Source organism: Heptranchias perlo, chromosome 7, assembly GCF_035084215.1.
Source record: "Heptranchias perlo isolate sHepPer1 chromosome 7, sHepPer1.hap1, whole genome shotgun sequence".
NCBI classification, from domain to species: domain Eukaryota; kingdom Metazoa; phylum Chordata; class Chondrichthyes; order Hexanchiformes; family Hexanchidae; genus Heptranchias; species Heptranchias perlo.
In genome coordinates this window covers 95,081,398-95,099,818 of record NC_090331.1, presented here as the reverse complement: position 1 = coordinate 95,099,818, position 18,421 = coordinate 95,081,398, and the positions used below count along the sequence as shown (strand labels likewise).

General features: G+C 46.1%; 2 protein-coding genes across 2 annotated transcripts in view; one reads left to right on the top strand and one right to left on the bottom strand.

The window, feature by feature from the left end:
* Nucleotides 1-18,421, bottom strand: part of bmpr2b (bone morphogenetic protein receptor, type II b (serine/threonine kinase)) — a 156,315-nt gene that overhangs the window by 113,548 nt on the left and 24,346 nt on the right. The window lies entirely within an intron of this gene.
* LOC137323967 (uncharacterized) lies at nucleotides 8,609-16,956 on the top strand. Its single transcript, XM_067988125.1, has 2 exons — nucleotides 8,609-9,901; nucleotides 14,035-16,956. The coding sequence occupies exons 1-2, from the start codon at nucleotides 8,822-8,824 to the stop codon at nucleotides 14,479-14,481; spliced, it is 1,527 nt and encodes a 508-aa protein (XP_067844226.1). The 5' UTR covers nucleotides 8,609-8,821; the 3' UTR covers nucleotides 14,482-16,956.

The following is an 18,421-nucleotide window of genomic DNA, read 5'->3' as shown; positions in this document are numbered from 1 at the left end:
CCCGATCGCAGCCATTCTCTTACTTCTAGAGAGCTTGTTTTATCCCAGCACTCGGCCAAACACTGCTTGCCATTCACCCTGATATCACGTTCTGAATGTTCACTATCTCGGACCACTTCAAAATCTTATTTCGTTATTAGTTTCTTACTGTGAGGATACCCGCTATTTTTAAAGGGCTACAAGCCAATTCTTTCCCCATCTGGGACTCCTTGCGTTTTTGTACCACCCCTGCCCCAGTTGATCTGTTCCCGATGCTGCTCTGAATCTGGCCACTGGACCACCGACCCTCCCCCCAGGTGGCTCGGTGGTCATCTGCACTATGTGGTGGGTAGCAAAGCCGTGCAAAATGGATCAAGCCGTTGATACCTAAACTCCTCACCACCAGGTTCAATCTGTGATTTGTGCTGAGTTAGCTGACTTCGGGCAGGACGGCAGCAGGGGTGCTACAATGAGTATCAGCGTCCTTGGGCCAGAGACGGGGGTTTGGGGTAAATCAGCCAGGGTTCCTGTTATCCTGTGGCTCATGCTGGACAGTGCATGTGAGTGGATGTCTGGTGAGGGCAGGATCAGGTCGATCACTTGCCAGCACTCACTTGTAAGGAATTGACTGGTGGCCCGTGCAACCCTGCCTCACCATAGGTCAACAGCTCAAGGAGGGAGAACATTGGAGTGAGGGGAAAAGTGACAATAAAACAAACACAAAGACGTGTAAATATACTTGAAAAGGAGAAATGTGCAGGGCTATGGGGAAAGAGCAGGAGAGTGGGACTAATTGGATAGCTCTTTCAAAGAGCCGGCACAGACACGATAGGCCGAATGGCCTCATCCTGTGCTGCACGACTCCATGAAAGATTTGATTTGGCAGACCCTGTTTATGCAGAGGGCAGTGTAGACTAATTCCTAGCTGAAAGCATCTTAGTTATCAATACATACTAAAAGAACTGGGACTCTCACTTTAGAGAAGCGTAGACTGAGAGGTGATCTGATCGAGGTTTATAAGATGATGAAAGGAATAAAATTGTGTTCAAGTTGACAGTTTGTTCCAATTACATGGGTTAGGGAGGGCCAGGGGTCACAATTTTAAATTGTACAAGATCAGATCGAGGTTAGATGTCGGGAGGTGGTTCTTTTCCCAGAGAATAGCGAACCTGTGGAACAAGCTGCCGGCTCGTGCGGTGGATGCCAATTCGCTAAATTCCTTCAAGCAAGTGCTGGACCTGTTTCTGGCTGGGGGAGAGATCACCTCTTACAAAAGGTAGGTACTGTATAGAATTATCAGGGCCAGAGTGATCTCCTGGACTAGTTTTGATCGCCAAAGGGGTCATAGAGAATTTCCCAGATTTTTTCCCCCAATTTGGCCTGGGTTGTTATCTCCCAGGAGATCACAGGGTTTTAGGTGGGGTGTGGAGTGTATATATTGTGCTACTTAAGGTATCACAGTTGTGAGGGACTGGCTGGATGGACCAGAGGGTCTTTTCCTGTCCATCATTGCTCGTATGTTCATAGTTCGAGGAGGCAGAGCATTGGGACAAAATGGCTGCCACTTCTGCTGTCCTTCTTTAACTGACTGCAACTTCAACTACCTGCTGCTGAGTGAGATCTCTCTGAACAGACCTGACTTTTTTTTTTAAAAGGTTAAAAAAAGTGGAAGATTTGCTCACAAATAGTGTGGGGCATGGGCAGGACAGGGAAGTGGAGCAGTCCCATGGGGAATGAGTAATGGGACAGGGAGCAGCAAAGTAAACAACCTACTGTACTTCTGTTTAGAGGAGAAGAGAGAACCCACAACTTTGGAGACCAAAGCAAGAATGGCCTGGAGAGGAGAATCACCTCAGCTCATTCAAGCAGAATAAAGGAAAACTTACAAGTTCCCCTCTTCCATTAAGTCATTTGTTTCTTGATTGAATCTAAGGTTTATGCCTTCAGTACCCTACCCAGTTTCTCCAGCCATTCCTCATAACTCAATCCTCTGACCCAAAGGAAGAGCTTCGTCACTCTTTGCACCACCTCCCAGACTTGAATGCTCCCCTTGTGTCTTGGTGACCAAAACTGAACACTGTACTCAAAGTGTGGTCTCTGTCCAGGGCACCATCTGGTTTTGCCACTGCCATCTTCTGACTATTGTTTGTAGACTGAGCAACATAATTAAGCATTCTATTCACTTTCTTTATTGCTGCTCCACATGAATTGACATATGCCTAAACTTTCTTCTGTGTGGGGAACGGAGTCCCACCTACTAGGGTAATAGCACGCTGACCCCCAGTACATTTTTTGGGGTTTTCCAAATTACAACAGGTTTTGAGAGGGCAAATAGTGAAAGATTGGTCCCAATGATTGGTGAATCAGTAACAAGGGGACACAGACTGAGGATTATCACTAGAAGAACAAAAGGGGAAGTTAGAATTGTTTTTCCACAGAGAGGCCTACTATAACATGGAACGCTTTACCACAAGTAGCTACTGAGGCAGAGACAATAACATTATTGAATAGGGTAAGTATTTGAAAAGGAAGAACATAAAAGGATATGGGGAAAGGACAGGAAAATGGGATTAGTGCAGATAGCTCCAGTTGAAGAGCTGGCAACAGGCATGATGGGCATCCTGTGTTGTAATTTCTCCAATTCTATAATTATTCTCAAGGGTAAGCCGCACGTTTGCTCCTGATAACCAGTTCCATGACTTTCCCAGATACTGATGTTAGACTGATGGGTCTGTAATTGCCCAGATTAGATTTGTCCCTTTCTTGAATACGAGTATTACATAGTAAGCTGTCTTTGGCTCAGTACAGCCCATTTGCGTTGTTTGTAGTGACCAAGCTTGTTACCCATCGGTTGTTTGATTTTGAGGTATCCAAGAACAAGCATGGGAGCAATTATATATTCCACCACATTAAAAACGCACAGGAAATCACAAATAATTACACCCCAGATAAAGCATTGTTGAGGTCAAGAGATTTGTCACTGACCTCCAGTTTAAAGCAAGTCATTGCCCAATTTCTATTCCTGCGTCATTTAGTTGTTGCTAATTATCTCCCCTCGTCTCTTGAAAGCTGCTACTCCTTACTTGATCTCCTCAGATGCCAGGCATCCTCCAGTACCTCATCCAAATGGCTTCCTTCAGATCTGAACCTAGTGTCAGCAGGCAATTGACCACAGAGGCCATGCAGCTAAGTCTGATCCTGCCATACTCAAGTACACACACACATCGCGAGCAGAAACCCTGGCTGATTTTCTCCTCTCTGACCCAAGGACATTGAGGCCAAATGCAGTTACCCTTATATTCCTCCAGGTTGAGATCAGCTTACCTAGCACAGAGTGCAAATCATAGCATGTCATATTGATCAGCCCAGCCATGAGGGGAGCAAACAGCTTGGCGGAGTGGGCAACCTGGGTGAGAGTACTACTGTATTGGGGGAACGTGCAACTTGTATTTGGAAGTGTAGAGCCTTCATTGGGGAAGTGCACTATTTGCTTTTGGGAGTGTGCCATGTAAATCAGGTGAGAGTGCAACCTGTTTTGGGGAAGCATGCAATCGGCAGCAATTTTAACCAACAAATCAAAGATAAAACCACAATCTTTGTCAGGCATTTTAGGTGCCTCATTCGCCTCTCCTTCGCCCCCCTCCCTGCCCCCTCACCAATATTAGCCAATATTATTTTTAATATCTTTCCTACACTTACAAGGGGCAGTAACCTACCCCAGTGTTCTGAAAATGCAGCTCTGTTACTTGCTGCTAGGAGGGACATGACAATCATGGAGGCTGACTCACTCTCCTCTCGGTACCACCAGCTTCAAGCCGTACACCCGAGACTGGAAATCTGATGCTTTGAGAAGTCAAGCTCAACGTAATGATTACAAACAAACCAGAAAGAGAAACTGATTGGTGTGCTGTTAACTCATTTCCTATTTTACGGTCATCAACGAGGACTCGAAAGGCACTTAAAAGCCCAGCCACATTCCCTTGACCTTTAACGTCACCGCCATCACCAAGTCCCCCACCATTGACATCTTGGGATCACCACTGACCATAAGCTGAACTGGACCAGCCATATCAACACAATGAGTGAGTATTCCTTACTCTGCTGAATAAACAGCAACTGCATAAACACAAGTACTGTGACTGGGTCCTTAAGGTTTAATCTGACAGAAAACATGTTCATTTCTGAAGCTGCAAACCACATATTCATTTAAAAGATTACAGGGTCCTTGTCTATTGCAGAGTTTTAAAAATGAGTCAAACAAGGGTTGGTGTGCGTTCAGGCTGATTTAAAGGCAGGAAAGGCAGGTAACAGATTACTGCAATAAAGTGAAAATGCAAAGCCAGTAGGAGTCTATTTCAGATATACATCTCTGTCTTCAGCAACTACATTTCTCAGGCTTCACAGCAAAGTGAGAGCCTATAGACTGCACACTTGCCACTTAGTTGTCCCACCAATGTCTCCAGTCCAGTCCCTTAAAGGAACCATAGAGCCTAATACCAGACTCGTCAGTGCTTGGTCAAATAGCTCATGCTATTTAAAAGAAAGCCAAATAATATTTACAAATAATCTTCGAAAATAAAATGTCAATATCCGTTAAAAAACAAGTGCAGAAAAGTATTACAATTGATGCACAGAGCACTAGTGGGGTCATACACGCAATGAAACACATGAACTCCCAGCTGATCTCAGCGAGAGTACCAATCAAGGTGAGATGGTGTAGATGAAGCTACATGTTCTGGTCACCATATTATAGAATGGATATAGAGGCAATGGAGAGGGTGCAAAAAAGATTCACAAGGATGATACCAGAACTGAGTGGATATCCTTATCAGGAAAGGCTGAACAAGCTGGAACTCTTTACTCCAGAAAAGAGTAGGCTGAGAGGTGACCTGATAGAGGTCTTTAAGATTGTGATAGGATTTGATAGGGTAGATATAGAGAAAATGTTTCCACATGTGGGGAGTCCAAAACTAGACGTCATAAATATAAAATAGTCGCTGATAAATCCAATAGGGAATTCAGGAGAACTTCTTTACCCAGAGAGTGGTTAGAATGTGGAATTCACTACCACAAGGAGTAGTTAAGGCAAATAACATAGACACATTTAAGGAGAAGCTAGATAAGCACAAAGGAGAGAAAGAAATAGAAGGGTATCCTGATAGGGTTAGATGAAGAAAGGAGGGAGGAGGCTCATGTGGAGCATAAACACCGGCACAGACCAGTTAGGCCAAATGGTCTGGTTTCTGTGCTGCAGTTTCGATGTAACTCGATGTAACAATTAGCCAATTCTCCTGGGTCAGGCAAGAAAGAATCAACCAGGATTCCTGCTCCTCATCATTATCAGTGACCCAGGCTAGAAAGTGTAAGTGGTGAATGTCGAGGATTGGGGTATGATGGGATGCCACACATGGTTGAATAGCATGTCAACCATCGCCATCTCGGCATATACACAACGAACGGCCATTTGATGACGCACTGGAGGGCTGCTAGCAACTGGACGTGCCGAGCAGGGGCCAGTCTGCAAGTCAGTTATTGTAGCTGATTCAGAATCTCTCCTAATAACTGGCCAATGCCAGCAAAGGCAGAGACCTGAGAGTGCAGACTGAATGCCCTCACCCCCGGGGAACAATGCTCAGTGTGGGGCCAGCGAAAGGGAGGAGGAAGGTTCTTTTGAAGGCAGAAAGTCTGTTACTACACCAGCAGGGTGGCCATTTTCAACATGGGTGGGCTGTGGTGACTATAACTGCTCCTACTGAATGCAACAATCACTATACCATCTCACTTACAATATCCAAACCCAGAACATCTCTGAGCCCAATCACCTGAGTCAAGTCACTACTTCCTAATTAAGAAATAGGTACAAAACCTTGCACCTGGGAGTATGAGCGCAGCGCTGGAATCTTGTGACTGTTCAATTGCATCACAGGTGAGCCTGGTCCCTCCATCATCTGACATCCACACACGCATTTTCTCACACAAGTTACAGGAAAGTAGCAGGGATCCTGGTTGATTTTCCCTTCCCTCGCCCAGGGGCACTGAAGCAAACTGCATCACCCTGGCTGAAATCAGCTGATTCTTTTCTCAAAAGATCCTAAATGATAATTCACACTCACTCAAGGATGAAGTTACTAGCCCTGTGCAGAAAGCACTTTGTCTCACAAACACCTCTCCCCGTCTTCTCCCCAAAACCCTACTTGGGTTTAGAGACCATGCCTTCAGACTAACCCTATTCGCCACCAATTTCCTTTCATGCTCCTCAGAGCTCTGTGCCATTTCCTTTGTAAGGAGTGTAGCTGGTTCTTGCTGAAGGAGCTGGCCCTTCCATATACAGATGAGATTTTTCTTTACATTGTGTGCATCTCACACAAACCAAAAGGTTAAGAGGTGATGCCCTGAAAACTCAAGGTTATAAGGATATCGAGCAGAAGGCGGGGCTGGAGCTGACAGTTTTGTTTTGTGTGCATAAAGACATTACACTTCTATTATGGGTGTGTGTGTGGGGTTGTGTGCGGGTAAGGTGTGAGGCTGCGCATGAGCGTGGAGGTGTGAGAGTGGAGTGTGTGTGTATGTGTGTATGTGTGTGACAGTGTGGGGTGGATTTGAGTGTGTGTGTGGGGGAGTGAGTGTGTGTGTGGGGGAGTGGGTGAGAGTGTGGGGGAGTGGGTGAGAGTGTGGGGGAGTGGGTGAGAGTGTGGGGGAGTGGGTGAGAGTGTGTGTGGGGGAGTGGGTGAGAGTGTGGGGGAGTGGGTGAGAGTGTGGGGGAGTGGGTGAGAGTGTGGGGGAGTGGGTGAGAGTGTGGGGGAGTGGGTGAGAGTGTGGGGGAGTGGGTGAGAGTGTGTGTGGGGGAGTGGGTGAGAGTGTGGGGGAGTGGGTGAGAGTGTGGGGGAGTGGGTGAGAGTGTGGGGGAGTGGGTGAGAGTGTGGGGGAGTGGGTGAGAGTGTGTGTGGGGGAGTGGGTGAGAGTGTGTGTGGGAGGGGGTGGGTGGGTGAGAGAGAGAGAGAGAGAGAGAGAGAGTGTGAGATGAGTGAGAGAAAGAGAGGGTGTGGGGGCGGGTGGGTGTAAGTGTGTGTGGGGGTGTGAGTGTGACAGTGTGGGGTTGGATTTGAGTGTGTGAGGGGGAGGTGTGTGAGAGTGTGTGTGGGGGAGTGGGTGTGAGAGTGTGTGTGGGGGAGTGGGTGTGAGAGTGTGTGAGGGGGAGGTGTGTGAGAGTGTGTGTGGGGGAGTGGGTGTGAGAGTGTGTGTGGGAGTGTGAGGGGGTGGGTGTGAGAGTGTGTGTGGGGGAGTGGGTGTGAGAGTGTGTGAGGGGGAGGTGTGTGAGAGTGTGTGTGGGGGAGTGGGTGTGAGAGTGTGTGTGGGAGTGTGAGGGGGTGGGTGTGAGAGTGTGTGTGGGGGAGTGGGTGTGAGAGTGTGTGTGTTTGTGAGGGGGTGGGTGTGAGAGTGTGTGTGGGGGGTGGGTGTGAGAGTGTGTGGGGGGGTGGGTGTGAGAGTGTGTGTGGGAGTGTGAGGGGGTGGGTGTGAGAGTGTGTGTGGGGGGGTGGGTGTGAGAGTGTGTGTGGGGGAGTGGGTGTGAGAGTGTGTGTGTTTGTGAGGGGGTGGGTGTGAGAGTGTGTGGGGGGGGTGGGTGTGAGAGTGTGTGGGGTGGGTGGGTGTGAGAGTGTGTGGGGGTGTTTGTGTTTGTGTGTGTGTGGGAGTGTGTGTTTGTGAGGGGGTGGATGTGAGAGTGTGTGGGGTGGGTGGGTATGTGAGGAGGAAGGGGAGGGCAGGTTTGGTTTAGAATCTCTTCCTTGTGATCTGCAGCAGGGTTTCTGATTGTACTGAAGCAGTGAACAGAACGCTTCTGTGCAAGTTTTAAATGGTTGCTGCTCCCTTCCCCTTTCCTCTCGCATGGTAGAGCCCACTGCTTTTGTTTGAATAGAATGATGGGGGTGGGAGCTCTGACTTAATCTGGTTTATCGACGGATGCAGAAGCTTGCGTATTTCTTTTCACATATATAATAATTATATTAAAAGTAGGAGGGAAATTTTGCTTCCCTAACTCTGATGTCTGACTGAACATGCCAAGGTTATCAGATGATAGTAATTTGCATATTTTAATATCTTTTTTTTGAAAAAAGATCTTTACAACAAAGAATAATTGGTCTGAAAACTACTGGTAACATTATTTAGGGCTTATATTTCTAAATAGGACCACAATGTTTTTGATTTTGGAAAGCATTTTAATAAAAGCCTCACTGAAGGCCCAGAAAAAGTGGTGGGAGGAGGGAGGGAGAGGGGAGGAAAACTGCACCATCCTTTTTCTGTTCCGTCCTCCTCCCCCCACCCCCCCCCCCCTCCACCCACACACCCAAAGCACAAAAATGAAGCAAAACAAGAACCATTCACGAACTAGGCCTCAGCGACAGAGAAAGCACTGAATTCATAATGCCAAGTCTTGTTTAACTCTCCGCCTTCATCTGCTTTTTATAAGAGCAGGCAGCCTTCTACCTTGCCAGGCAGCAATAAACACACATTAGGGATGATTAATGAGGGGCCTGATGAGGGCTGGCATTTCGTTTCATTCCACTTCCTTCAAGAACAGAGGGACCCTTGCCAAGCCCTGTCCGCTCGGCTCTGCTCACGTGACCTGAAATGCCTCTGGGAATCATTTCTGCAAATACAGCTGAATAGCAGTTAAACCTCGCCTTGCAGGGGTATATCAGTTAACACGCAGCTGTTGTTGATAACACCCCGCGGGGGGCCCCCAGCCCGAGTGGCGAGTTTTAAGTCTCAGTGCAGCAGTTTTCTTTCCCTTTTCTCCCTTTGTTTTTCTGCCTGTTTTGAACTTCAATTTTTCAGCTGATAAATGGATCAGTTCGATCCTAAAGTTGCAGAGGAAGATATGAGGGCTTTGGCAGCCTCTTTGTCTCCGATTTCTACCTCTTTTAAGCAAGAAAAGGAGCCTGATCTGGACAACAAAGAAGACTGCTTGTTGACAAAGGAAGAGGGCAAAGTCCGGTCTGGCAAGCACGCTATGGAGGAGAAGAGGCTGCTGGCTTTGCAACAAGACAGTGGGATTCCATATAACACAAAAAAAGCAACAGCCTGGGGTGTCAGAGTTTGGGACGAGTGGGCGAAAACTCGCAACAGCTACATCATGGAGCAGGGCGTCCAGCGCAATGAACTCTTCCTTTACGTGCCCGAACTCTGCTACGAAATCACCCACGACGAACTGAATTTCTGGCTGTGCAGGTTTGTGCTCGAAGTGCGGAGGCAAGACGGTTCGGAATACCCTCCCAACTCTCTCCGCCTCCTGTGCTGTTCGATCCTGCGGCACCTGCGGGAGAACTGCAGGCGGTCCGACATCGATTTCTTCAACAAGCTGAAGCCGGACTTTGCCGAGTTCCGGGCCACCCTCGACGATCGGATGAAGCAGCTGCAGCGGCTGGGAATCGGGCTGGTGAGGAAGCAGGCGCAGCCGTACACGGAGGACGACGAGGAGAGGCTGTGGCAGGTGGTCTTCCACCTCCGAGACGCAAAGAGCTACAGTTACGCTGCCTACTTCTACGTCTGCAAAGTCTTTGCCCTCTGCGCCGCAAAAGACCACCATAAACTAACAGTTGACCAGTTCGAGTTCGGATGCGATGTGATCAGCGAGTACGTGGAGTTTACCGGGAGGCCAAGCAATCCTCAGGACAGCCTCGACAAGTTAAAAATTGTCCAGACCAGACAGTATGCAGATTCCTCGAACCCGAGATGTATCGTTTCTCTGCTGCGACGCTACCTCAGCATGATTGCCCCTGAAGGCCCATTCTACCGCCGCCCCGTGCCTGGCACTATGCAGTTCTCTGAGCAGGCAATAGGAGTTCACACTTTGGAGCGATATTCCAAAGAGATATGTGAAGCTGCGGGAATTTCAGGACACCACACGGGACATTCCGGAAGGGTAAGCAATAAGGAACGTTAAGTATTTTGGAGTAATTGCAAATGCTACTGCAGCAATTTGAATGCTGACACCCGAAAGGACTAATTTTTCTGTGATTAGGGAATTAGGGGGAAGCACATCGACCAGTGGTGCTGTGTGTTTTGTGTAGCACACATTGGATCGCCAATTTTCCTGTGTGGGAAGTTCTGATCTCTCTAAGGGAGGCAATGACCGGGTGCTTCCAGAGAGCATAAGAATTGGAGGTGAGCTGTGTCTTATCACTCTCTGATTGACTGCTTCTACAACTCCTACATTCACCTTGCCCAAAAGCAGTTCATTTCTAACCCTGCCACCCAAAGAAGCTTTCTTAAACGAGAATAAGACTCCATCTATCTTCCACTCCCCCAGTCCTAAAGTGTCTCCAGATGGTGCAAAGAGGATTGGTGGGACCTGCTTCCAGGCTTCTCCATGGCAGTAGAGAATCGCATGCAGCACCATGGCATTAGTGGAATGCAGGTGCTCTCATGTAGTGATGCTCCACAGGCATAGTACTCTACATGGGTGCTTCACTGTCCTGCTACAGTGCCTTAATGTTCCACAGACATAGTACCGCATTTTAGTACTCCATTGCCATGGTAACTGCATAGTGATGCTGCACTGCCATGGTACTGCATAATGGTGCCCTTCAGGCATGGAATCACATATTGGTGCTCCTGAGGCACGGTACTGTATATTGGTGCCCCTCAGGCATGGTACTGCATATTGGTGCTCACTGCTTGGTAACTGCATAATGATGTTACAACTGTTTTATTCAAAACCATCTTATTCATATCACACAACAATCTCCAGTATCAAGCCCCCCCATTCCCCCTCGGTGACATGGGCCTTGGCCTTAGCTCCATTGATGCATGTAGGGAACCCCTAGACATCTCTGATGGTCCACTGGATACAGGAAACCCTGGGAAATCTGACCACAATGGCACCGGTTGACCTAGGCTACACGACGCACACAAGGATACGAGCAACATACCTCGGATCTCAGCAAGACCAGGTGGATGAGTAGTTTATACCCTGCATGCAGCACCATAGTTCACTTTCTGAAATGAAGACCCTCCTCAAAAAAAAGGCTATCTGGAGATTTCCAATTAGTAAGAACTCTGGATTTTTTTTTTAAATGACTGTGAAGTAATTTTATCCATTTCACAATGTTCTGGAATCAGGAAGACAGTTTGGCAACTACATTTAGTCAATTCCATTGTCTATCCAATCGGTAAAGGGCGCTTGAACCTGAATGCCACCTGAATGGAGACCTCCCCCCAAACAATCTGTCACTCCCTGGGACGGCAAAGCTCGGTCAGCATATAGAGGAGTCATACAGTTTGAATCTACTGAAGGCCACACTGAATGCTTTTTCTTTCCAGTTCTCTTCCATTCTCACTTCTGTCCATAAGGCGCTGACTCTTGCTGGGATGCGATTCCAGGCATGCTGGCCGCCCTCCAGTACCTCACCTAAATAGCCATTCTTCACTTGAGTATTAAAAAGCCATTTCACTGCAGAAGACATCACGATCAAACCCAATCCAATCCACACCTGAAGTCTACATAGACACATTTTCCAGCAGGGGCAGTGGATAGCAATCAAGAGTGGGAATTCTGGCTCATTTACCCCTTAATAGCACAGAGACAAAGAGGGAAATTTTAGTGCCAGCTATTGCTACCTTAGTGAGATCAAGCAACTCATAGACTGGGAATCAAAACTGGGGCCTTCTGATCTGTACAGGCCAGCAGTACCGTTACCCAGTGAGACATCAGGAAATACCTGATGTATTTATGGAGATAGCAGTCTGACTACACTGGCAGTTCCAGTAACGTGGACCGAAAATAGTAAATGCAATTTAACACTTAATTTGTAATGGATTAGGAAATGGTACCAAACACTGTGAAGCTGTGAGGTTCAACAGTGGGTGGGGCTCACCTGTAGGTCAGTCCTGAGTCAAAATTCCAATCCTATTTAATTGCAAACTTCCTAACTACTGTGAAGAAAAATTACAACCTTTAACCCTTCCAAGGCTGAATGTGCACTAAAACTGGGAAAATTACACCTAACTCTCACTGGGCAGATGCCAACAGTGTTACATGGCTATTCTTCATCTGTGACCATAGACAGTGAATGTCGGCAGGCAGTTCACACATGGGTGAACCACAGCTGAGCCTAATCCTCACATCTACACTCACACATTTGCCAGCTGCAGTTACTGGATTGTGATCAGTAACAAGAACCTCTGCTAATTTGTTCTGTTTCCTAACCCAGTGACACTGGGGCCAATTGTAGTACAGAATAGGTAACTCAGCACCGACTGGGGATCGAAGCTGGGTCCTCTGGTCTGTATGACTCAGTACCAGAAAGAGCGGTCGATGCCTGCACCCACAAAATCATTGAGGGAGCGTTGTTTTACTTTTCCTACTGCCAATTTCATAGTGTGCTCCCCTCATGTTCCTAACTCTACAGCTGCCTAGCTCAGTAGCAGGCTGGCTAAGTTGGACAATTCAATGATAGAGAGTCATACCTGTAGATTTCCTAATTTCCAATGAAAATATAATGGAAATGTGATCTCAAGTAACCTCTACGAATTCAAGTTTCTGTCAGCTTCCAAAGCTGAATTTACAGAACTATGGAATATTTTTGAGACATAAGAACATTTTAGGAACAGAAATAGGATCATTAAGCCCAGCAGGCCTGTCTTCTTTTGTTAAATTAATCTCACCTCCCTGCTTCTCATTATATCCTTCAATCCACAGAACCCCATCCAATTGGATCCACTTAATCGGAGTAATTTTCCGAGTTTGCGCTCCTCCAGCAATACATAACGGAACATGGTGGGTGTGTTGCATTGCTCATGATTTTCCATCCTTTCAGCTTAATGGTGGACAGCTCCCTGCCGGCAGCATGAACTCGGAAAATCGGCTCTATATTGTCTAGTGTACTCTTGGAATTAAATAAAAATAGGACTTTTTCTTATGCTCGTTAGCACCCTATCCACACTTCAATTGGGAAATTCTGGCCAACAACCGAATGCAGAAGATTAGGACAGCGTGGGTATAGGACCAGAGATCAGCTCCTACTTATCAGCCTGAAAGTTGTCTATATTAAAAGTCCACACGTGCTTCCTATCAACTTTTGCCATTAGACGTTCCAAAGCCTATGTTTATAATGGAAAATGCCTATGTAAACTTGTCACGCTGTAATTACACCTTCCTGCCAGTGGAGGCATTGCAGTGCCACCAGTGGCAGGAGGGTGCAATTACAGCATGACAATTTACATGGAGAGTTTCCATTATAAATGTGGACATAGGAATTTATAATAGAGATTTAAAAATAAGGACAGTGTGTATGATTTTAAAATGGGGACTGAATTACTTCTTTCCACTTCCCTCTAACCCTGAAGACTAGTTAGTCTGAGCTCTCTATGTGCCAGTCCGTCCTTCCCAGTGATCAATTGTTGACTAATTCTCAATAAGGCTGCCGAGATTGAACCGAATTATTAAAGACTCAGTGAGGGCAGTTACCAGAGGAAGCAAATTATTGATTAGCAAGAGGAATGGAATAAAAACCACAATGGAAGGTTCAAAAACACAAGGTTCAGTTATGAAATCTTCTCTTGGGGTCCAAATGATTGTTATAAAATTGCTTGAGCTTTGCTTATTGTGCTGTGGTCACTTCCAGGCTCCATTGTTTGCTACCATTTTGAGTCAGGAATCCTCATCCAATTAATTGTGGGGGGTTTTTTCCTGCTCGTTTTCTCTCTCTATCTCCATGATACTGCTGGGTACTGTTCCATAAGTACCGACCACCCTTAGGTACATCACCCAAGTGTGAGACAAGACAATGAGTGTCGACAATGAGGTACCATAGCCAAGGTCAAATCCTGTCCAGACACAGGCACTTTCTTGCCGGAGTCTCTGGATTGTGATCTAGAGGTGGGATCCTAGCTGATTTTTCTCCTACTGAGCCCAGGGGTTCAGATGATTCTAAACTCCTCAAGCCTTGCTTACTATCCTGTCGTCACTCATTGACATTTGCTATTTTATGGAGTTCCAATGTAGTTTAACTGTTCTTTATTTGTATGTGTGTGTGTGCGCGTGTGTGTGTGTAGGTCAGCAGTGCAACGACCCTATACAACAGAGGCTTCGACGAGCAGTCAATTAAGGAACGAACAGGGCCTACAGGCAATTTGGCAAAGGGCTACAAGAGAGCGTCTCCCGCTCAGATGAAGGCCATGTCGGACTGCCTGCAGCCTCCCAATCCTCTGAAGAAGATTTCAGCTTGTTCACCCTCATCTTCATCCTCGTCCGAAGACCACAGTTCTTCTCAAGATGAAGGCCCAAGCAACATCATCATCATCTCTGAAGATGGGATTGATCACCCACAAGAAGTTACAACTATATTTAGCAGGCCTGAGGTAATGATTACAGAACAGGACGGTGTACTGAAGATTGAAATGCCATCCAGGACTCCCCCACTTATGCCCTTGTCTTCACATCAGACCATTACAAAGTTAAAAATAGTGAAAGGAGACGTTGTATTAGAATTAAATTTATAAGCGTGGCAAGCATTGTAAATTCCATGTTCACAGCTGTATGATTCAACATTGATGTGGAGATGCCGGTGATGGACTGGGGTGGACAAATGTAAGGAGTCGCACAACACCAGGTTATAGTCCAACAGCTTTATTTGAAATCACAAACTTTCGGAGCTTTGCTCCTTTGTCAGGTGAAGTCCTGGACTTCACCTGACGAAGGAGCAAAGCTCCGAAAGCTGTTGGACTATAACCTGGTGTTGTGCGACTCCTTACATTAATTCAATATTGGTATCGGATGGCTGCAAAGTACAACTTGCTATATCAGGGTGAAGCCAGTGTGGGCTGGATAAATACTGCCAAGTTTGCAATCGAGTTTAGTCCACGTATCAAATCACTACAATCCTGATAACTGTACACTCACAAGCTTGCCCCGTTGCCATCCTCTGTTAACCAATCAATCCATAGAACAGCACAAATGGGTGCTGCTTTACCTATTTTCCCTCCCTCTCCTTAAGGTGCTGACTTTTGCTGGATACAGGTCCAGTGCCTAAGTGGCCAATCTTCGTGAGACTAGACCATGAGTGTCGGCAGGCTATTCAAATGGGGAGCGCGTGGCATCACAGTCGAGAATATGTTCGACTATCAGAGAGTTGTGACCCTCTTTAAAACTCCACTGCTGATGAACATATAGTATGCACTGACTCATTAAAATTTTAGTATGAAAAGCTGATTCCCGTGTTTAAATCGGTGTTTAATTCTGGTTCATTACCAGCACCATAGGGATTGTACTTTGAGCCTGGCCTGAACCTCATCATGTCATCAGATTACAACTAGGTGGTTAGATACTTCAAATCTGAATCCCAGATTCAAAAGCAGCCCCCGTGTTTGTTGGCCATAAAGGTCCACCAACGAATTAGTCTGGACAATCTCAATCCAGGGCTTATTGGGCATAAGCCCACAAAACAAAACTGTCCCAATTTAGCACTAAATTGGTCATCTCACTCATAGAAGCTCAAGATGGTTGGTGTGGGAAAGCAAAATATTCCACACTGATGCACTCTCTGGGGTTTGGGCAGAGGCTAATAGTGGGACAAAATAAAAGGAGTTTAACTCCGCATCTAACCTGGGAGTGTTTGATGGGACAGTGTAGAGGGAGCGTTACTCTGTATCTAACCCTTGCTGTACCTGCCCTGGGAGTATTTGACAGGACAGTACAAAGGGAGCTTTACTCTGTATCTAACCCTGTACCTGCCCTGGGAGTGTTTGATGGGACAGTGTAGAGGGAGCTTTACTCTGTATCTAACCCGTGCTGTACCTGCCCTAAGTGTGTTTGATGGGACAGAGTAGAGGGAGCTTTACTCTGTATCTAACCCGTGCTGCACCTGCCCTGGGAGTGTTTGATGGGACAGAGTAGAGGGAGATTTACTCTGTATCTAACCCGTGCTGTACCTGCCCTGGGAGTGTTTAATGGGACAGTGCAGAGGGAGCTTCACTCTGTATCTAACCCATGCTCTACCTGCCCTGGGAGTGTTTAATGAGACGGTGTGGAGGGAGCTTTACTCTGATCTAACCCGTGCTGTACCTGCCCTAAGTGTGTTTGATGGGACAGAGTAGAGGGAGCTTTACTCTGTATCTAACCCGTGCTGCACCTGCCCTGGGAGTGTTTGATGGGACAGAGTAGAGGGAGATTTACTCTGTATCTAACCCATGCTGTACCTGCCCTGGCAGTGTTTAATGGGACAGTGCAGAGGGAGCTTCACTCTGTATCTAACCCATGCTCTACCTGCCCTGGGAGTGTTTAATGAGACGGTGTAGAGGGAGCTTTACTCTGATCTAACCCGTGCTGTACCTGCCCTAAGTGTGTTTGATGGGACAGAGTAGAGGGAGCTTTACTCTGTATCTAACCCGTGCTGTACCTGTCCCAGGTGTGTTTGATGGGACAGTGTAGAGGGAGTTTTACTCTGTATCTAACCCGTGCTGTATCTGCCCTGGGTGTGTTTGATGGGACAGAGTAGAGGGAGTTTTACTCTGTATCTAACCCGTGCTGTACCTGCCCTGGGTGTGTTTGATGGGACAGAGTAGAGGGAGCTTTTCTCTGTATCTAACCCGTGCTGTACCTGCCCTGGGTGTGTTTGATGGGACAGTGTAGAGGGAGCTTTACTCTGTATCCAATCCACACTGTACCTGAACTGGGAGTCTTCGATAAGACATGACAGAGGGAACTTTATATCTAACCCATGCTGTACTTGATCAGCGAGTATTTGGTGCTGATACTGGGTGCCTGATGAGCATAAATTTGACATTAAAAAGTTCCAATAAAATTGTACCACAAAACTGATCTAAAACCAGAATTGATGATGTGCAGCAGGAGTACTGTGAAAGCTTGGCAATATAAAAGGGTATTAGACCGATATTGATGTATTGATTCAACATTGCTGAGGCTGTTTCCGAGTAACCAATAAATTGAATTCTGGAGTAATGATTCTGAAAATTAAACCACCATTTCCTGTAGTTCTGTTTCCTTATATTTCAGACACTGTTCAAACTCTGCAAACTTACTTTTATTTTTAAACTACTGAAAAGATAGACTGACTTACATTTACCTAACATTTTATAACATCTCTCGGAGATTCCAAAGTGCTTCACATAAAATGAACAGTAATTTGAGACATGACATATGGTAAGTGTAGCAGGCTTGGGAGGAACTGGTGGCTTTGGACCTATGGTTCCCAAAGCTTTCCACCACTGGGGATTTTCCTCGCCTCATGATTGGGTTTATTGTAGACTAATTGATGGAGATTAGTTGCCATGATTAGTTAATACTTCCATTATAAATGTGGACAAATGTAAGGAATCTTACAACACCAGGTTATAGTCCAACAAATTTATTTTAAAATCACAAGCTTTCGGAGATTATCCCCTTCGTCATTATAAATGTGGGCATAGGAATTTATAATAGAAATATAAAAATAAAGACAATATATGATTTTAAAAGGTATGATTTTATACGGTTGGTGAGCTGCAGACACAAATTGCCACATGGGATTATAATAAAGTGGCAAAAAATAAGAGGTGGCCCAAACAAGCGGAGGATTAGGAACTTAATATTCCTGGCTACAATGTATTCAGGAAAGATAGGGAAGGAAAAAATGGAGGGATGGTGCCAGTATTGATCAAAGGTACTGTTACAGTACCAGAAAGGGTACTTGAGGATTCAAATCCAGGATCTATTTGGTCAGAATTAAGGAACAGTAGAGGAGCTATTACGCTACTGGGTGTATGCTATAGGCCACCAATAGTGGGAAGGAGACAAAGGAGCAAATTTGCAGGTACATTTCAGAAAGATGCAAGAACAATAGAGTAGTGATAATAGGGGTATTACAACTATCCCAATATAGAGGGGGGAAATAACAGTGTAAAGGGCAAAGTGGGGGAGGAAATCTTGAAATGTGTACAAGAGAACTTTCTTGATCAGTGTGTTTCCAGCCCAACGAGGAAAGACGCAGTGCTGAGTCTAGTCTTGGGGAATGAAGTGGGGCAGGTGGAGCATGTTTCAATGGGGATGCATTTGGGAAACAGTGATCACAATATTAGGTTCAAAGTACAAGGACAAGAAACAATCAAACTTGAAAATCCTCAAATGGAGGAGGGCTAATTTCAGTGAGTTGAAAGGGGATCTAGCCCAGGTGGATTTGAATCAAAGATTGGCAGGTAAAACAGTAAATGAACCATGGGAGGCCTTCAAAGAGGAGATAGTTCAGGTGCAGACTAGACACATTCCCACGAGGGGTAAAGGAAGGACATCCAAAACTAGAGCTCCCTGGATGACTGAAGATATAGAGATTAATATGAAAGAGAAAAAGAAGGCTTATGATAAATGTTAGGCTCATAATATAGCAGGGAATCAGGCTCAATACAGAAAGTACAGGGGAGAACGGAAAAAGAAAATAAGAGGGACAAA